Source organism: Tympanuchus pallidicinctus, unplaced genomic scaffold (genome assembly GCF_026119805.1).
Source record: "Tympanuchus pallidicinctus isolate F22 unplaced genomic scaffold, pur_lepc_1.0 scaffold1, whole genome shotgun sequence".
Classification (NCBI taxonomy): domain Eukaryota; kingdom Metazoa; phylum Chordata; class Aves; order Galliformes; family Phasianidae; genus Tympanuchus; species Tympanuchus pallidicinctus.
Genome location: NW_026294618.1, coordinates 55,751,978 through 55,769,074, shown reverse-complemented (window position 1 = coordinate 55,769,074; position 17,097 = coordinate 55,751,978). Strand labels below are relative to the sequence as shown.

General features: G+C 40.4%; 1 protein-coding gene across 7 annotated transcripts in view; it reads right to left on the bottom strand.

Moving 5' to 3' along the window:
• The window catches only part of ARFGEF3 (ARFGEF family member 3), an 85,742-nt gene that overhangs the window by 39,107 nt on the left and 29,538 nt on the right, over window positions 1-17,097 (bottom strand). For 3 of the 7 annotated variants that reach the window (XM_052674443.1, XM_052674412.1, XM_052674423.1), the window contains exons 5-11: window positions 13,828-13,896; window positions 11,139-11,270; window positions 8,561-8,683; window positions 7,099-7,141; window positions 6,027-6,105; window positions 2,761-2,865; window positions 390-714 (exon numbers count right to left, since the gene is read on the bottom strand). In XM_052674443.1, the coding sequence (XP_052530403.1) occupies window positions 390-714; window positions 2,761-2,865; window positions 6,027-6,105; window positions 7,099-7,141; window positions 8,561-8,683; window positions 11,139-11,270; window positions 13,828-13,896 (876 nt within the window). Of the gene's footprint in view, window positions 1-389; window positions 715-2,760; window positions 2,866-6,026; window positions 6,106-7,098; window positions 7,142-8,119; window positions 8,443-8,560; window positions 8,684-11,138; window positions 11,271-13,827; window positions 13,897-17,097 lie in introns of those variants that run through there. The other 4 variants (XM_052674439.1, XM_052674441.1, XM_052674431.1 and 1 more) reach the window with 3 other exon arrangements.

The window sequence follows — 17,097 nt, the reverse complement described above, 5'->3', positions numbered from 1 at the left end:
TAATGCCAGGAACACTGCAGTGTGAGGATGAATGTCTTCTAGCAAGAGCAGAGAGTGGGGAAAGATGCCAAAGGAGCTGAGAACAGAATCACTACACTGCATGTCATCCAAAAGAGCAGTCATGACTCAGTGATAAGACCCACTCCAAGCGTGAACACGGAGTTGCCATAGCAGCATTATGGAGACAAATATATCTATTACAATTTTGTAAAACTAAAAATATTTATCAGAGTAGCTTTGATGTAAAAATTGTACTCAGAAAGGGGCAACTACAGCACCACTAATGCTAAAGTATGGAACAGACAAGTATGCACATCTCAGCAATATTTACTGTTAAATTAACGTTTTGCTTTACTTGCATGGATTTGCACCTGGACTTTACATCTTACCTCCTTCATAATTTTGATGGCTTCTACTCGGTGCTGAGGTGGTGGGTAAAGCAATATCCGGTGATACAGAGACTGCAGCACAGGCTTCATGGATTCCACTGTCCCCACCAGTCGAACCAGTTCTGCAGCAATATAGTATATGGTCCGTGCAACAGGCCCACTGAGGGCAGGTGCTGTGGATGAACAGCCTGAACCTCGGCCATGATCAGAGACCCCTGAGGAAGGTGAATCAGCTTCTAGACAGATGCTGCTGTGGGCAGAGGTGATAGTTTTGTCATGGATTGGATTTCCCAGGATTACTACTAGGGCTGGACACAGTTGCTTCCTAAGAAAAAGAGAAAAAGCAGCAGATGGTAACCAGAAAAATCTCACAGGAACAGAATGAAAATAGCCCATAGCACACACTCTTGTTTTAATAATCAGTGAACAGCAGTGGTTAGATTGAATAACAAACTACATGAGGCTCTTTTAAACTCCCAGGCACCAGCAAGCTAGCACATACACAAATGCTTCTGGGGGTTTTATAAAGATGATACTGATTTTCCAAGTTCATATTACTGCACCATGCTGTGTCCTTCATAGAATAGCATACCTCCCTCTTTAATTAGCTACAACATACCTCGAGGTAGGAACACCAAGTTTCTGCTGGCAAGTGTTTCTTCTGTCCAACTTGGGAACTTAAAAAAACCTGACCAAATGGAAAACAATCTCTGCTAACTGCATGGCTTGATGTTGCTGCTCTGAACATGCATGTATGTCACTAAGCAGCCCTAGCTGTGGGCTTTTGAGAATGTCCTCTACAGTAACTCCAAGTATGCAGTGTAAATTCTCACATGCCAGTAAACACACCATCCTTCCTTAAACTGTCTTTTTGCAGAAACGTTCAAATGATTCCACGTCAGCCAATCCCTTCTTTTCCTCTTTGTCCTCCTCAACAACATGGTGGAATCAGAGTCAAAAACAACTCTGCCCTCTGTTCATTTAGCTGTTATGTCAGCCTTGCCTTCAGACACTTGCCATTTTACTCTAGCTTGCAATATCATAACTTATAAAACTGAAATGCTACATGAGAAAGCAATCCCAAACCCAATTTTCAACCATGTGCCTCAGAGGCTCAGCTGACACCTAGTACATACACCCAGTGACAAGTAATGCTTCAGCATCAAAAGTAAACCAGTACATACATCTTATTTCCCAAGCTTTTCATGCTGCCCAGAATTTTCACTGCCTCTCTTAAAAGACTTTGCTAAAACTGTTCAGCCTCCTAAACTCACAGTATAAAAACCATTTTTTAAAACAGATATCAGATAACGATATTGGGTCTGCTTATTCCATTTATTTAAAATGTAAACGGGGACATTTCAAAATGTATTAATTCACTGCCTCAGAGAAGGCACAAGTACAGTAGCAACAGCAACATATTCCCCACGTTAGTTCCATCAAAGTGTTTCTGTATCAAACTATGAAGAACACTCTGACAGACGAACAGAGCACTAAATCTTCTTTATCTTTCGAAGAACAAAGGCGATTATCAGTCTGGCTCACAACTTCACTAGACAGTTAATGGATTAGGGAATGCTTATGCTGCTAAAAACTGCAGACATCACCTAACTATAAACCGTTTCATGTCTTCCCTGTGTTAATTTTATTCAGCTTTAGCATGTACCCGGAGGATACATACTACTTGGTAGCAAAGCAGGTTTAAAAGGTCCTGCCCCTCATGACTTGCCCTCATGATATACAAGCACAAACACAAATCTCTGCAGATTTGTAAACTGGATCATCAAACTAACATAAACTTAAATGAAACAGGAAGCGTTTTCTTTTAACTGTGATCATTTCGGTGACCTTGCTTACAGGATGACCCCAAAAACAGACATAGGAGCATAAACAAAGGGCTGTTTGAAATACAAAGGAAGAAACTTTCAAAATGCCATGAAAGAGAAAATGGTGATTTTACACTGAAGCTCCCAGAGGTTTCAGTACGGAGTCTGCATGCAATGCTGCCAAGTGTTATCAGCCTGGAAGACCTTCCTGACTTGCAGACACTGAGCACCAGGTTATACAATTTTTTTCTGGGACAGCAAAGGAAGCTCTGAGTGCTCCTGTACACTGCATCTTTAGAACTGGGCCAGAATTATACAATTCAGCTTCAAAATCACAGGGTAAAAGTTGAGCATGAGGTCCTGTGAAATCCTGTATGAAGTACAAAACAAACCGACAGAGGGTTAATAGAGAGCTCTGCTCTTATCTGATGACTTCCTGCAGGCTTGTTTGCATGGGTGGTGGTGGGGAAAGGCCCTTCTACACTGGGGAAAGGTCACTTCTACTTATAAATTGACTATCTGTATTAGTCTTCAGATATACTCACCATATTAGATCAGTGAATCCTTTGTGCTGGTGCATGGTTGGAGAGGAGCTGTTTAACATGGAGAGGATGCACTCCAAATAAAGAAGTTGAAGTTGTCGATTGTCACTGGCAAAAAGAAAAGATGCCAGTCATGTCACACTGAAACAAAGATTATTTACTTATTTTCAAGTAACCACATTAGTTTGCTTGAAAACCATACCACAATTTACATCAGTGATTTATTTTGATACTTCCTATGGATTTACAGTGGTACGATTGCTTTTATCACCCCATTTAATTTGTACAGCTCGTGTGCAGCAATCTTTTACTACTTCTTGTAGGTAATGTAAGGAAAATAGATTTAATTCAGCAAATTTCACAGTAAGGAATAAGAAACTGACGCAAAAGATGACGAGAAGGAAAATAGCAATTATTTTTCAAATTTAATCTGATAACTTGAAGTTGAAGAAACTCTTAAAAAGAGGAAAAATGGATGACTAGAAAACGTTGGAATTATCAACAATTTCTTCTGGCAATCTTATGGGCATTTAGACTACTTTCTTCTGGTTATCTTTTTGTTTCCTTGATGAAAACCACAACAGTTGCAAGTCAATGTCTACAGGCAAAAACTTACATGATCACACAGCCCCTTTTCAGAGCCTTGTCAGTTATACTCTATAAATCAAACACAAAATGAGCTTAAAGAGGAAGAATGTGAAAGATCCTGTAGTCACTCGGAATCAATGTGTTTTTAATGTACAATGTACTTGTAACTATTCTCTGAATTATCTGCAGGATTCAGCAGACAAGAGAAGTTAAGGTCTGCCAAAAGAAGGTAGCTTCCACAGCACTCATGTTCTGGTTTACATTTTGTAAACTAAATGTTTTTTGCTGTGCTTTTTTGGTCCAAAATGAGAACTGGACGAATATATCTCACGATGTATGAGGGCAGCTCTGAAAGTAATGCCTCCTATTTTATTACACTAGCCACGACATCAGAGGTGACCCATTGGTAGCACGGCAGCAGAGGTTTAAACTTCCCAGCAACATTCCATTACATTATTTTTATTTTTATTTTTTTTGCTGTGTGACAGACGGTAGCAGTCTGGCAAAATGGCGTCAGAAGCAAAGGTTGGCATTGCATTTCTATGCATTAAAAAGAGTGTGGCCAGCAGGTCGAGGGAAGTGATCCTCCCCCTCTACTCTGCCCTGGTAAGGCCTCATCTGGAGTACTGTGTCCAGTTCTGGGCTCCCCAGTATAAAAAAGACAGGGATCTCTCAGAAAGAGTCCAGCAGAGGGCCACGAAGATGGTGAAGGGCCTGGAGCATCTCTCCTGTGAAGAAAGGCTGAGTGAACTGCGTCTGTTCAGCCTTGAGAAAAGGAGACTGAGAGGGGACCTGATCCAGGTCTATAAATATCTAAGGTGTGGGGGGCAGAAAGGCGAGGACGGACTCTTTGCAGTGGTGAGTGGAGACAGGACAAGGGGCAACGGCTGGAAACTGCAGCATAGGAAGTTCTGCACAAATGTGCGCAAGAACTTCTTTACAGTGAGGTGACGGAGCGCTGGAACAGGCTGCCCAGGGAGGTGGTGAAGTCTCCTTCTCTGGAGATGTTCAAGACCTGCCTGGATGCCTACCTGTGCGACCTGCTGTAGGGAACCTGCTTTGGCAGGGGGGTTGGACTCGATGATCTCTGGAGGTCCCTTCCAACCCCTACAATTCTGTGACTCTATGATTTCTCTGTGTGGCAAAAATGGCACACAGTGGCATTCACTAATGCTTGCTGAATGTTTATGGATAACAGTGGAGGTAGTGGGTGGTGCATTTCAGCAGTGGCAACAGCAAGTTATAAGACAAGCCACATTCCAGATGGCCATGCACTGCTGCCACACCACAAAATGAAGAGCACCTTAATCAGCTCATCCAAATGAACTCGCAGATTATGATCAGGGAACTATGTACGGAACTGAGTATCAGCTTTATTGTATTGGAAACGATTGGCAACATTGGAACATCAAAAAATCTGCACCAAGTGGGTCGTACAAATGCTCAAACAGGAATAGAAGGAACACAATATGTGAGTTTGTCAGGACCTATTGAACCAATGTGAAATAGAAAGTGACAGCTTCCTGGATCACATCATTACTGGTGACGAGATGTGACGTTACTACTATGAGACAGAGTCAAAAGGGCTGTCCATGGAGTGGCAGTGTAAATTCCCCATGGAAGAGAAAATGCAAGATGCAGCTTTCAGCAGATAAAGGAGATGTGAACTGTCTTTTGGAAGACTTCTGTACTTCTCAAAACCTGGACAAACAATCAATTGACCATTATACCATGATGCTGACCAAGCTGATAAAGGCTTGAATTTCCAGAGTCAGGCTGGAAAAGAAGACAGCCTTTCTATTGTAACATGATAATGCCAGGCCTCATATCAGTTTGAAAACTGTGGACTGCCAATCCTAGCTGCACTGACCTGCCACACCCACCATATAGCCCAGATTTGGCACCTTCTGGCTTCCATCCATTCAAGTTGATGAAAGATGGACTGTGTGGGCAACATTTTCCTAGCAACAATGCCATCACAACAGCTGCGAAACAGAGAGTCACCTCTGCTGGTGCAGAGTTTTAGAAGCACAGCACACATGCTCTTGTCCACCACTAGAAAAAATGCATAGCTAATGGCAGTGATCATGTTGAAAAATACTTTTTTGTAGCTGAGAATTTTCTCTATCAAACAGTGTTATTGTGCTCTTTGTGCATCTGTTGCAGTTTCCATGGAAATAAATCGGAGGCATTACTTTCAGAGCAATCTATGCATGACAGTAAGTAAAGAAATCTGTGAAGAATGTATGCACTTTAAATGAAATTAAATTTTCTGTCACTATCTGTCTCAGTGTATTTTGTTCACTTAGATATTACAAGTTCTACTACATTTCACCACGTGCACTGTAATTGTTCTCTTTACAATTATTGCTTTCATGACATTCAGCAAGCCAAAAAAAGAAAACTTGTCCCTTGACAAGCTCTTCACTACTGTATGGAAGTTATCTACAGATTAGATTTGTTGGAAGCTCTTTAAAGCTAAACAGTGCTAAACAGTGAAATTAGCTTCTCATATCAAGTGAGAATTGAATTAATGCATTATGAACAATACTTCTTATCACAAGCAATTTAATCACAGTTTTATTCCATAATCTCAGAACTATGACAATACAATCAAATATAATCAATGAAACTCCCAATCTCCAGGTAACAAGTTCAAATTATAAACTGAAATAACTCACTTTATGACAGCCTGGAGCTTCTCGCAGAGCACGGTGAGGACAGATACAACATCATCACAAAGAGACTCAGCTGAAGTACCTCCAAAAAGGACAAAGATCAGAGGCATTACATATTTGCAGGGAGATTACAACCTCAAATCACTGCATGGACTTTCAGAGTTGGTCAAAGCATATAAACAATAGGCAAGGCAGCCAAAATTCAGACAGGACGCAGAAGAAAAAGTCCTAGATTGGAAACTGATCTCCATACAATGACAAAGCAGCAGTATTAAATCCAGAGAGAGCACTGATGCTTACGCGCATTTAGAAAAGGTTAGCTGAAATTCAATTCAGGTAATAGAATAAGCAAATAATAACTATAAAAAAGGGACTAGCTCCAGTACTTCTCTGGGGAGCTAAACATCTCTGCAGCATTCCATATAGCTTCTCTCTCATCCACAGAGATCTTAAAAGGGAATCGTTGTTCACTTTCAATATTTTAGCCTCCATCCACGCAAGTTGTCCTACAGAAATCCAGTGAGAAAATTCAAAAGCAGGGAATATTTTGAACTCCCAAGGAAGACGGTGGATAATAAGCCAGAATGAGAGCAGAAAAACTCTCTTGTAAGGTTATAATATGGCAAGTATAACTTCGATAGTAACGTGCTTTCAAAAGCTGCCATAATACAAATGCCATCCCTGACCCAAAATACAGTAAACACAGCCACTTCCAGATTCTACCATCTTGCTCTATGAGTCCGCTTCAATTTGGGAATCCACTTATTGACTCTTTCTCCAGAGCTCTGAAACACCTTAATTAAAGAAGTTAGCACTGTGAAACAACCATTTATAACTATGTGGAGAGCAATGCTGTTAACATGGCTCAAATGAAGGCACTACTTGGCAATATCAGGAGCTAACAGGGCTGTTTCAGTTCTTATCACAAGTAACACAAACAGTAACACGCTATGAAGAAGGTGAAAGATCCTGAAGATGGAATTTCTGTGATTTCAACAGCCGTGTGCTGATGAATGGAAAGTGAAGAATTAAGAAGTTGGATTGGAAGGAGTCACTAAAAAAGCTGTACAGATACCTTGACTTTTGAATTTCTGCAGAGCCTCATTATTTTCAATTGTCTGTTGAGAAAAGATAGATGTGCTATAATCAGTGCACGTAGCAGAAAAGTCAACGTACAAGCAATGCTTTAACAGCAGAGCTTTCTTAACAAATCCATGTCCTCTATCTTTATTTTTTTGTTGTTGTTGTTTAAGTGAAGCTTAATACCTTACGAAATGTTTAAACAATCACTTCGATCTAAGAAATTCATATCTCATTTAGCTGAACTGGGATTTGTAAACTCTTAAGGGATTTCCTACAGCTACAAAAACACAGTAATAACTAGGCATGTAGGTCTCAATAAAAATAACTGAGAAAAAAAGCACAGTTTAGATTTCACAAGATACTTAGAAACCCAAATCCTCTGAGTATGGGAGAGTTTATCACACCATCATCATTAATATTGCAGTGCCAATACACAAATTAATGACAGTCGGGAATTGGAAATAACCTCTTACACCATTTGGCTCAGCTGTGGTATAGGATTCCTTCTATCAATGCAGTTCTCACATACCTTCACCTATGCTGCATTTAGAGCAGAACTAACAAAATTCAAATTTCAAATCCAAACTCAACTTCTAAAACAACAATCTTCCTTGTTCCTCCCCCCTCCCCAAGTATTATGGCTAGTAAAATGAACATACTTAGCACACAGAGAAAATAACTTTTAGTAAATCTATGAATTCAGTTCTGCAGGTACTTATTAGGATAAAAATAATCTAGTCCAGCATTCCAAAACAGAAGTGGTCACCTTAACCCAAAACAGGTACAGGGAAAATAATCTGACCTTTACAATTAGTACCTGCTTCTTTATATACAAATATGCATAAACAGATCTAAGAAGCCAATGACATTTCAGATATGCCCAGAACATTTACAGTTTTGCGGACAATGTGTTGGGATTTCACTTAAGCAGCTCCCATGGGTTTTAATAATGCAATAAACAGAAGTAATATTTTTGCTAACAACTGAGCAGACAAAAGATTCCATTAAATTACCTTCATTAAAAAGAGTAGCAATAAAAAACTCAATTACACTTTCAACAGCTGAGAATTTGTTCGGTTGATGTAAATATCTGTAACGCAGGATATTTTGGTGAAAGGATTTCCACAAATCTCAGGTAAACAAGCAAACAAAGTAAAAGATAGAAAAGGAAAAGGTCAAAGTAGTCTGACATCAGAACAAGCCCTCTTCTGTTTAACAGAATGAGAACAAAATACGGCCAAATAGAACCGCCAATGTGAGAGTTGCCTTCCTGATAGACTGCTCTAAGACAGGCACAAAGTCAGAGCCCAACAAAGCTTCCAAATGGGATTAGTTGTGGAAGGTTGAAATAAAATCCATAAGGCACAATAAACCAGTACAGTGAACTGCATTCAGAGAAACTAAAAGGTATGCAGCTACGGAATGGAACCATTTGTTGATGCCAGAAGGCTCACCATATTTTCTTGCTTTTGTCGTAACTGTAAAGTCAAGTCACTCAACATTTGGCTGAGGGTTGCCCGCACAGCGGTGTTAATGCTCCGCTGGTGACAGCTAGATACATATGTCTCAATGCAAACCTGATGAGAAACAAGATAGCAATACGTAGATATTAACTGTAACTTACCAGTAACACACTTCAAGAGGATACCAAGGTCTCTTGCATGCAGATAGTCAGCCTGCCTTGTTATTCCATATTGCTTTATTAGCACATGAAAAGCTTTCAGCAATATGGGTAACTGAGTAAACAGCACCAAGTAAAATGCAGCTCATTAGTTAATAAGTCTCACAGCTGCAGGAATGGTAAGGCAAAAATCTTCCCCTTCTGTCAAGCCCAACTGAGTTTGGCACTTGCTTTGCGCTTTAACAAAAATATATCTTCAAATGTTAGTTTGATTGATCTTTTCTAGAGACTTATTCACAACTATCACTTGGCAAGTCTGTATTTTGTATGACATAAATACACTCCAATCCTTTAAAGTTGTTGTTTTAGTAATAAGTATTCGCCCATCTTTTTTCTGTAATTAGCGTAAGGGCAAATAGTGCCTCATGAGCGTGGTAGCCTTCTATGACTCAGTGACTATATCAGTTTACAAGAGAAGATCAACTGATGTTACCCACCTGGACTACTGTAAGGTCTCTGATACGGTCCCAAAAGACACCCTTATCTCTAAATTGGAGAAACATGGATGCAAAGGGTAGACTATTCAGGGGATAAAGAATTGGCTGGACAGTCACAGCTGGAGGATTGCAGTCCTTAGCTCTGTGCTTAAATGGAGCCTGGCCATTAATGGTGTCCCCCCAGGTGTTCATCTTCAGACCAGTGTTCTTCAACATCCTAATCAGTGACACGGACATTGAGTGTACCCTCAAGAAGTTTGCATATGACACCAAGCTGAGTGGTGCAGTCTATACGACAGAAGGAATGGATGCCATCTAAAGGGATTTCAACAGGCTTGAAAAGTGTGCCCACGTGAACCTAACAAGGTTCAACAAGGCTAAGTACAATGAGCTGCACCTCATCCAGAGCAATCCCTGTCCCGAGTAAAGACTGAGAGAAGAACCTGGTTTAGCCTTGCTGAGGAGGACTTGGGGATCCTGATAAAAGAAAAACTTGATGAGGGCCAGCCGCGCACGTTTGCAGCCCAGAAGGCCAACTATGCTGGCCTTCATCAGAAGAGGAATGGAAAGCAGGGACAGGGAGGTGATTGTCCCCATCTGCTCTGCCCTCATGAGGCCCTACCTGGAGTATTGTGTCCAGGTCTGAGGCCCCCAGCACAAGAAAGATACAGAGCCATTAGTGTTGGTCAAGAGAAGGGCCACAAAGATGATCAGAGGTCTGGAGCACCTCTCTTATAAAGAAAGGTTGAGACAGATAGTCTTGTTCAACCTGGAGAAGAGAAGGTCCTGGGGAAACCTCCCAGTACTTAACTGGAGCTTATAAACAGAGAGAAACTGACTTTTCTCACAGTCTTACAGAGATAAGACTAGGGGGAGTGGTTTTAAACTAAGAGAGGGATATTAGATATTAGGAGGACATTCTTTACTCAGAATGGTTGTGAAGCACTGGAACAGGCTGGCAGAGAAGCTGTGGATGCTCCATCCCTAGAGGTGTTCAAGCCAGCTTGGATGGGGCCCTGAGCAGCCTGATCAAGAGGGTTGCAACTAGATGATATATAAGGTAACTTCCAACAGATACCATCCTACGATTCTATTATACTGAAGCATATATGTATACACATATGCAGTTATTATTCAATATGGCACATACATCTACATCTGAAAGCCTCTAAATGGTTTTTCTTACTACAGAAGATACTATTGTGATACACCATAAATTACATAAATATTTGCCTTTTAAATACTGGCAATCAGCCTAAAGTTTCCTTAGCTGGGAGAACCCCAGTGAGAAGCCTACAATGAAAGAACATCAGTGCATCATCTAGTTCCCAGCTCCATGCTCAGCTGTTTGCAGTTTTTTGACACTGCATTGTGACCAAAATTCTGTTGGACTCTTGCCTCAAGATGTTACACAAATAGCTACCAAAGCATAATACAGCTGGGATCCAGGGGATAGGACATTACAAATGGCAGTCTCTCAGTTCTTACTGCTCTTTCTCAAGATTCCAATCCCCTCCCAAAACAAAGGATTTTATTGACCTTGAGAGCAATTGGCATGTGAAGGTGTTTTTGTAAGTTAAAAGAAAGGATCAACTATTCCCATCATTCAGTTACCACCCTCCAGAGAACAAAGAATCCTAAAGCCTATTTACCATAAAGAGTCAGAGAGGCCATACCATTCCAAATGCTGCTGAGCTGCTGGACACGGAGGAACAATTGTTCTCGATCTCTCTAGAGTTCCTGAATTAATTGATAGAATGCCATTCTCAGAGATAGGCTGACTTTCTGGTAAGAGCATGGTTGATATCATCTTTTTCTTCCCCCCTCCCCATGTCTGTGAAAGAGTGACAGCACTGTCCACGTGAGCTCTGATCTTATGGGAGGTGTGCATTCTAAAATGGCTGGACAAGGTACCTTTTGAAAAGCCACTGATGAAGGATTGCCAGTAAAAATTCGAGAGCTCAGGGCCCCAAGGAGGTATGCAATGGACATTTTGATCATTTCATGCATTCGGGGACTTCCAGCTCTATTGCATGCAAAACACAACTAAGAGCAAAACACAGAAGGGTTAGCTAATGAAACAACAGAATCAAACAAACTTTCAAAATGTAGATGGAAGTAACAAATACACACATGACAAACAACGGTTAGAACATAAGCTACACTTTCTTGTAGTGGTCCAGGCAAGCATGAGAAGTTTCACATAGCAAGATTTAATCTGTTTTCATTACTAGTAATACTTAAACCATATAATGTAGTACTCTTCTTGTTGGATGCTTCACTCATTTCAGGCTGAAAATATTCAGTAAGATTCATGGCGCTATTGATTTGTACATATTGAGAATGACTAGACAGTGCAAAACAACCAGGTGGTAGCCCTGTTTGTTTGTGAATCCCCAGATTGAGGTCCACCAGTAACACAGGCAGCATCTTTCCAATCCTGCAGTAGCTCCTGCTTTGCTACAGAGGGCAGGCTAGGAAAAGTAAGGGACCTGAAAAGAAATGCCAAATAGCAGGGGTAGTGAATTGCATAGCTCCTCTCTGCCATCTTTATATTAGAGCAAGTCAGAACAATAAATGCTGGGGCTAAGCAAATGCTGAACTCAGAAATCATTATCTGTTTCCTACCGCCTATACACTGCAGAATTCAGATAGAAAGGAACACTGAGTCCAATTGATAAAGTCTTTGCCTTACCTAAAACCTGGCTGAACAGAACCTGAGGAAGCATGTATTGCTTGAAGGGATTTGCTAAATAGAAAGAGGTAAGCATTCAGTGAAACAATATTTTCTCAGGGATTGTGGAGAAAATACCTGTACCTCCAAACATACCAAATAAAAACGTTTGTGTTCTCTATCATGGTTCATTCTAATTCCATAGGGGATTTAAAAGCTTTGTTTGTTTTGATGGCAGTTCTTAACAGCACTTATCATGGATCTGACCCATTTTAAAAGAAAAAGAAAACTATCATTGTGGTAACTCATACCACTATACTAGCAAGGAATTTTAAAAGCTGGGATGGACTTTTGGGAAGTGAACTGCAAGTATCCACAACAGCAGGGTTCAATTTCAGTAAATGAAAAAATATTTTCAGGATGTTTTAAATGAACAGCAGGTCTATTGTTATCCAGATTTACAGAGAAAACAGAAAATATTATTTCTGATACAGTTCATAGCACACAGATCATGATTGATTGACCATTTTCCTCTAGTCTTATGCTGAAATCAGAAGGGTTTAGAGCCATTAAATGCTTTTCCCAGCATGTATTTTGTCTAAGTCAGATTTCTTTGCTTGCAGCAGAGATGGACTAAACTGAATTAATCATCTTATGCCCTACATGTTGGAAAGTTTGCTGCAAAAAACTGCAGCAAGGAAACAATCTGTTTTCTTCTGTTTGGGATGTTAACTTAGGAAGGGTTTAGTAAAACTTAAAACAGTTTGAATGGCTCTAAATACCAGTTCAGCTTGATCTTGCTGCAACCTTGACAGGTGGGCTTACAAAGACTTCCAAAAACAGCCACACTTCATGGAAAAGGAAACCTCACATAGCAAAAAGAAAACAAGGGATGAGTTGGGCAGAACATCTGTTTAAACAAAAAAAAACTCCCCTCACAAATGGTAAAAACTGAGATAGAATTCATCTCTGAGGCTTTACATGCACGAATTTTACTGGGAGTCTAGCAAGGAACATTTAAAGAACCCTCTTGCTGTGGTCGGGTCTGAAATATGGCAATATTAAGAACTAATAAGTCTTTATTTTCAAAAAGAACAGTTATCATATACATTGGGAGGAAATGGATGGTATGTAAAAACTGCAAGGACATGTACGTCATCCTTATATTGCTTCATGGGCATTTCATGGGCTTCATTTAGCTCTCCCCTACATTAACAATATAATTTCAGAAAACATTCTGTACATAACCATGTGTGCTGTGCAGGAGAATGAAGTATTTCTGTGTCTCTTCTCTAACTTGAGTCTACAGTCCAGTGGTTTGCTACACAATTCATACAGAAATGCTCGCTTTGTAGAACTGCACATGTATGGTTTTCTACAGCCAAAGCTCCTCTACAACTTAAGACTTTCAGACTAAAATCTGATTGGAAAAAAGGGGAGACACACCTAGTAGCACCTAGATAACACCACGTATCCAGAGGCATAATAAAACCTTTACTTGGAAGTATTAGGAAAACTAGAAGGCATATTGTGGCACTTCTGCTGGTGAGGCATGTTGTAGTCCACACATCACCCTTTATTGAAACTCAGTAGTATTAGGGTTGCACCAGAATTAGCACAATAATGTATTATTAAGAACACAAGGATGTTTCCCTATTGTAAAATGCAAAACAAAATAAACATGAGGAATTGTATGCTATAGCATTGCAAGTCCACTATCATCAGTCAATTTCAAAAAGTACACCTTCTCATGCAAGCCCACCAGTTCTGTACAACTTGTAGTTGTATTTTCATACTAGACAAAGTAGTATGAGCCCTTAAGATGGCAGCTGTGATTTGGACTACTTCAGATTCAGGCAGGATACACACAGAAGACACAGTCTAGCTGGAGGGGAAACATTAAGTGGCTCCAACAGTGGTACAACTTACCTCAGCAATCTTCAACACTGAGCTCCCATTCAGCTCAAATGTGGAGGTATATGTTATACAGAGCAAGACCTTGAATCAAAAGATAGGAAAGAAAGAAAGAAAATTTAAATTTCATTTGTTATTGCTTCTCTTCCCCATTCATGCATTTTCAGCTACCTCTCTTCGTTTTTAGAGTAGATATCAGAAGCTTTTCAGCACCACGCTACTAGAATAAAGGGGTTGGCAATATCAAGGAACTCAGTTGCTTCCTCCTGAAAAGTTGCAACAGTTGGCACCAGAGGCGTAGCCCAACGGACTACTTATCAGCCTCACACATCTGGCCAAGGAATCTGTGATCAATCTCAGCCTTGCAAACCAGTTGATAGCCAAAATCTATTTATACTTCACCCACAAGCTTTCCATGATTTATAATCAGACCATTCATTTATTATCATTAGTGTGACAAACAACGGAGGAAAAAAAGTATGAAATACAAATTATTATCAGATGACACAGACGCATGTATTATGTGAAACAAGCCATTAATTGCCACTTGGCACAGAAAGGACTTCCAAGCCTTAGGATATTTCCAGTAAGTATACTGTAGTCACTTGATAATGCACAGTAAAAAGTAATTCTCAGACTCCAGTTCACAAGGGATTAGGAATGAAGGTAGTGTTGCATGATGTTTTCACCATCTGGCAATGTCCTTCCTTTCACCTTACTCTCTCCCTCATCTCCCTTTCCAATCCCTCCAGCACTATGGAAGACTGATAGAGTCTGATCTACTGTCCTCTTTCTTTCTTTCTTCACTGTGTTGCCCTTTCCACAGTAAGTTGGAACAATAGAAAATTACTGTAACAGTTTGAAGGAGCAAGCTGGATCACCTCTCATTTGCAAGTCACATCACCTCTGTAGATCATGATCTCTACAACCATCTCAAAGTCTTCAAAAAGAACAAAGGAACCACAGATAACTCTAGTACTTCTTAAGCAAGCTGAAGCCCCTGAACCTTCTTCAATAATACTTAATCTCTGAGAGAGTTCTCCTCCTTGCTGTTATTTTGCACCATAGGAGAAAAATCTATTACTAGGAAACAAGCATTTAATAATTTTAGGGCAATTTGAACACTAAATACAAAAGAAGCTCTGAGCATTATCTGTTTGCTCTTACATGTACAGACAAAGTGCCTGCCCACAGATGAGTGCATCATTTTTCTGTAGAACATAAATAACCTCCTTCACATTTTGACAGTCAGTGTGAAAAGCTTCTACCCACTGAAATACATGGTATCTTTATATATATGTATATATATTTTAATTTATTATTCTTTACTTTTTTCAGCAGAAGAATTGCATTTCGCTACAGGTTATCACACCTTATCCACAATTTATTTGATTGCATTTTTATAATAAAAAGAAAATACTGGCCAGGGCCTTGTTCCTATTCTTAGGAAAGATGATTATACAACCAGAAGTGTTCCAAGAACAACATTATGTAACAGCAGCTTTATATAGTTTATATATGATATCTAGCCCTGATTCACACTCAGTTCTTTGTAAGTAGATGCTGACAGATTTGGACAAACACTAGAGGTAATGAGAAATGAAAAGGACATGCTACTCTTGCGTAGTACAACGTTTGTGTCCTATCATTTTTTTTTTATTTTTTATTTTTTTTAACATATTTAGCACTTAGCTTTAGAGATAAACAGTTTCTAAGCCAACTTTCTTCACAGTTTTCAAAATCACAGAAACATACAAAGTTATCTGCCAGACTCTGCATATTCTTGGCTTACTTAACTTGTTCCCATCCTCCCTTACAAATTGTTTCTAAGATCTGGAAGACAGTTTCTGACCATGCACAAGACTGCCCTCAGCTATGATTGCTGTCAGCACTGCTGCAGAGCTCATTTACAGTCTCGGCAATGTTCCAGGCACTTAACTCATGTTTTCCCATTTCAATGGAACAGGATGACAGCAGTTTTTTCTGAGATTACTGGATGAAAGATGGGATTAAACAAACAAACAACCCTTAATCACTCAGAGGCACTACAGACACTGATTCTCCAGACAGTATATCCCTGTGGTGGGTTAACCTTGGCTGGCACCCAGGTGCCTACCACGCTGCTCTCATTCCCCCTCCTCATTACGATGGAGAGAATAGTGATGAAAAACTCACAGCCATGATAAAGACAGGGAGTTTGCTCACCAATTACTGTCAAGTAATTTAATTGACTGCAAATTAGTAACAGAGTAGGATACTGAAAAAAAACAAGCAAAATGCAAACTACCTTCCCTCCTTTCCCCCCTGCTCTTCTTCCCAGACTCAACTCCCCCCACGCAGTTCAGGGGAACAAGGCTGCAGTCAGTCCATAATGCTTTATCTCTACAGCTCCTTCATGGTCATCCTCTGCTTAAAGTGGGGTCCTTCCCATAAGATGCTGTCCTTCTTGAACCAATCCTGTGTGGGTTTCCCACAGGCTGCAACTTTCCATGCATTGCTCCAACACACAAGGGCAGAGCTCCCTCAGCCTTTCCCCACCACAGGCTCCGTTCCACAAGCTGCAGCTCAGGCTCAGGCTGTGGGGCTCTCCTTGGGCTGTATGCCCTCCAGGACACATCCACTGCTGCACAGCACTTCATGTCTGCATGGGGAGATCTCTACACAGCGCCTGTGGACTGCAGAGGGACAACCTACTTCTCCATGGGCCTCTCCTGGGCTGCTAGGAGCTTCTGCTCCACTCCTGGAGCACCTTCTACCTTCTGTGCTGACCTTGGGGGCTGTAGGGCTGTTTCCTCACATCTTCTCATTTCTCCCTTTCACAGTTGCAACATTTTTTGCCCTCTCTATAAATATGTTATCAATGAGGCACAACCAGCATCACTCACTAGCCCAGCTCAGGGCAGCAGCTGGCTTGTTTTGGAATTGGCTCCTATGTGACACGGGGCAGCTGCTGGGTCCTTCACACAGAGGCCACCACTGCATTACCGTACTACCAATGCAATCCCAGAGGCTGCTTAACTGCTCACGATACTAATTCAAGCAGTCTATATTTAAAAAGTTAAGAAAAGAGACTTTCTTATGCAGTGACATTTTGTTTTCACAAGCACTTGTACTGGAGGTGAAAAAACATTTATATTACAAAGCATTTCCTAGTACCACTTTTACTACAAAACAAAGTTGAAAATCAGCTTCTGCTTTGCATCACTGTGGTGAAATCTTAATTGGTATGGACTTTAAAACAACCTTTTGTTTTTAGAGGAGCTCAGATAACTGTAGAGATTGTTT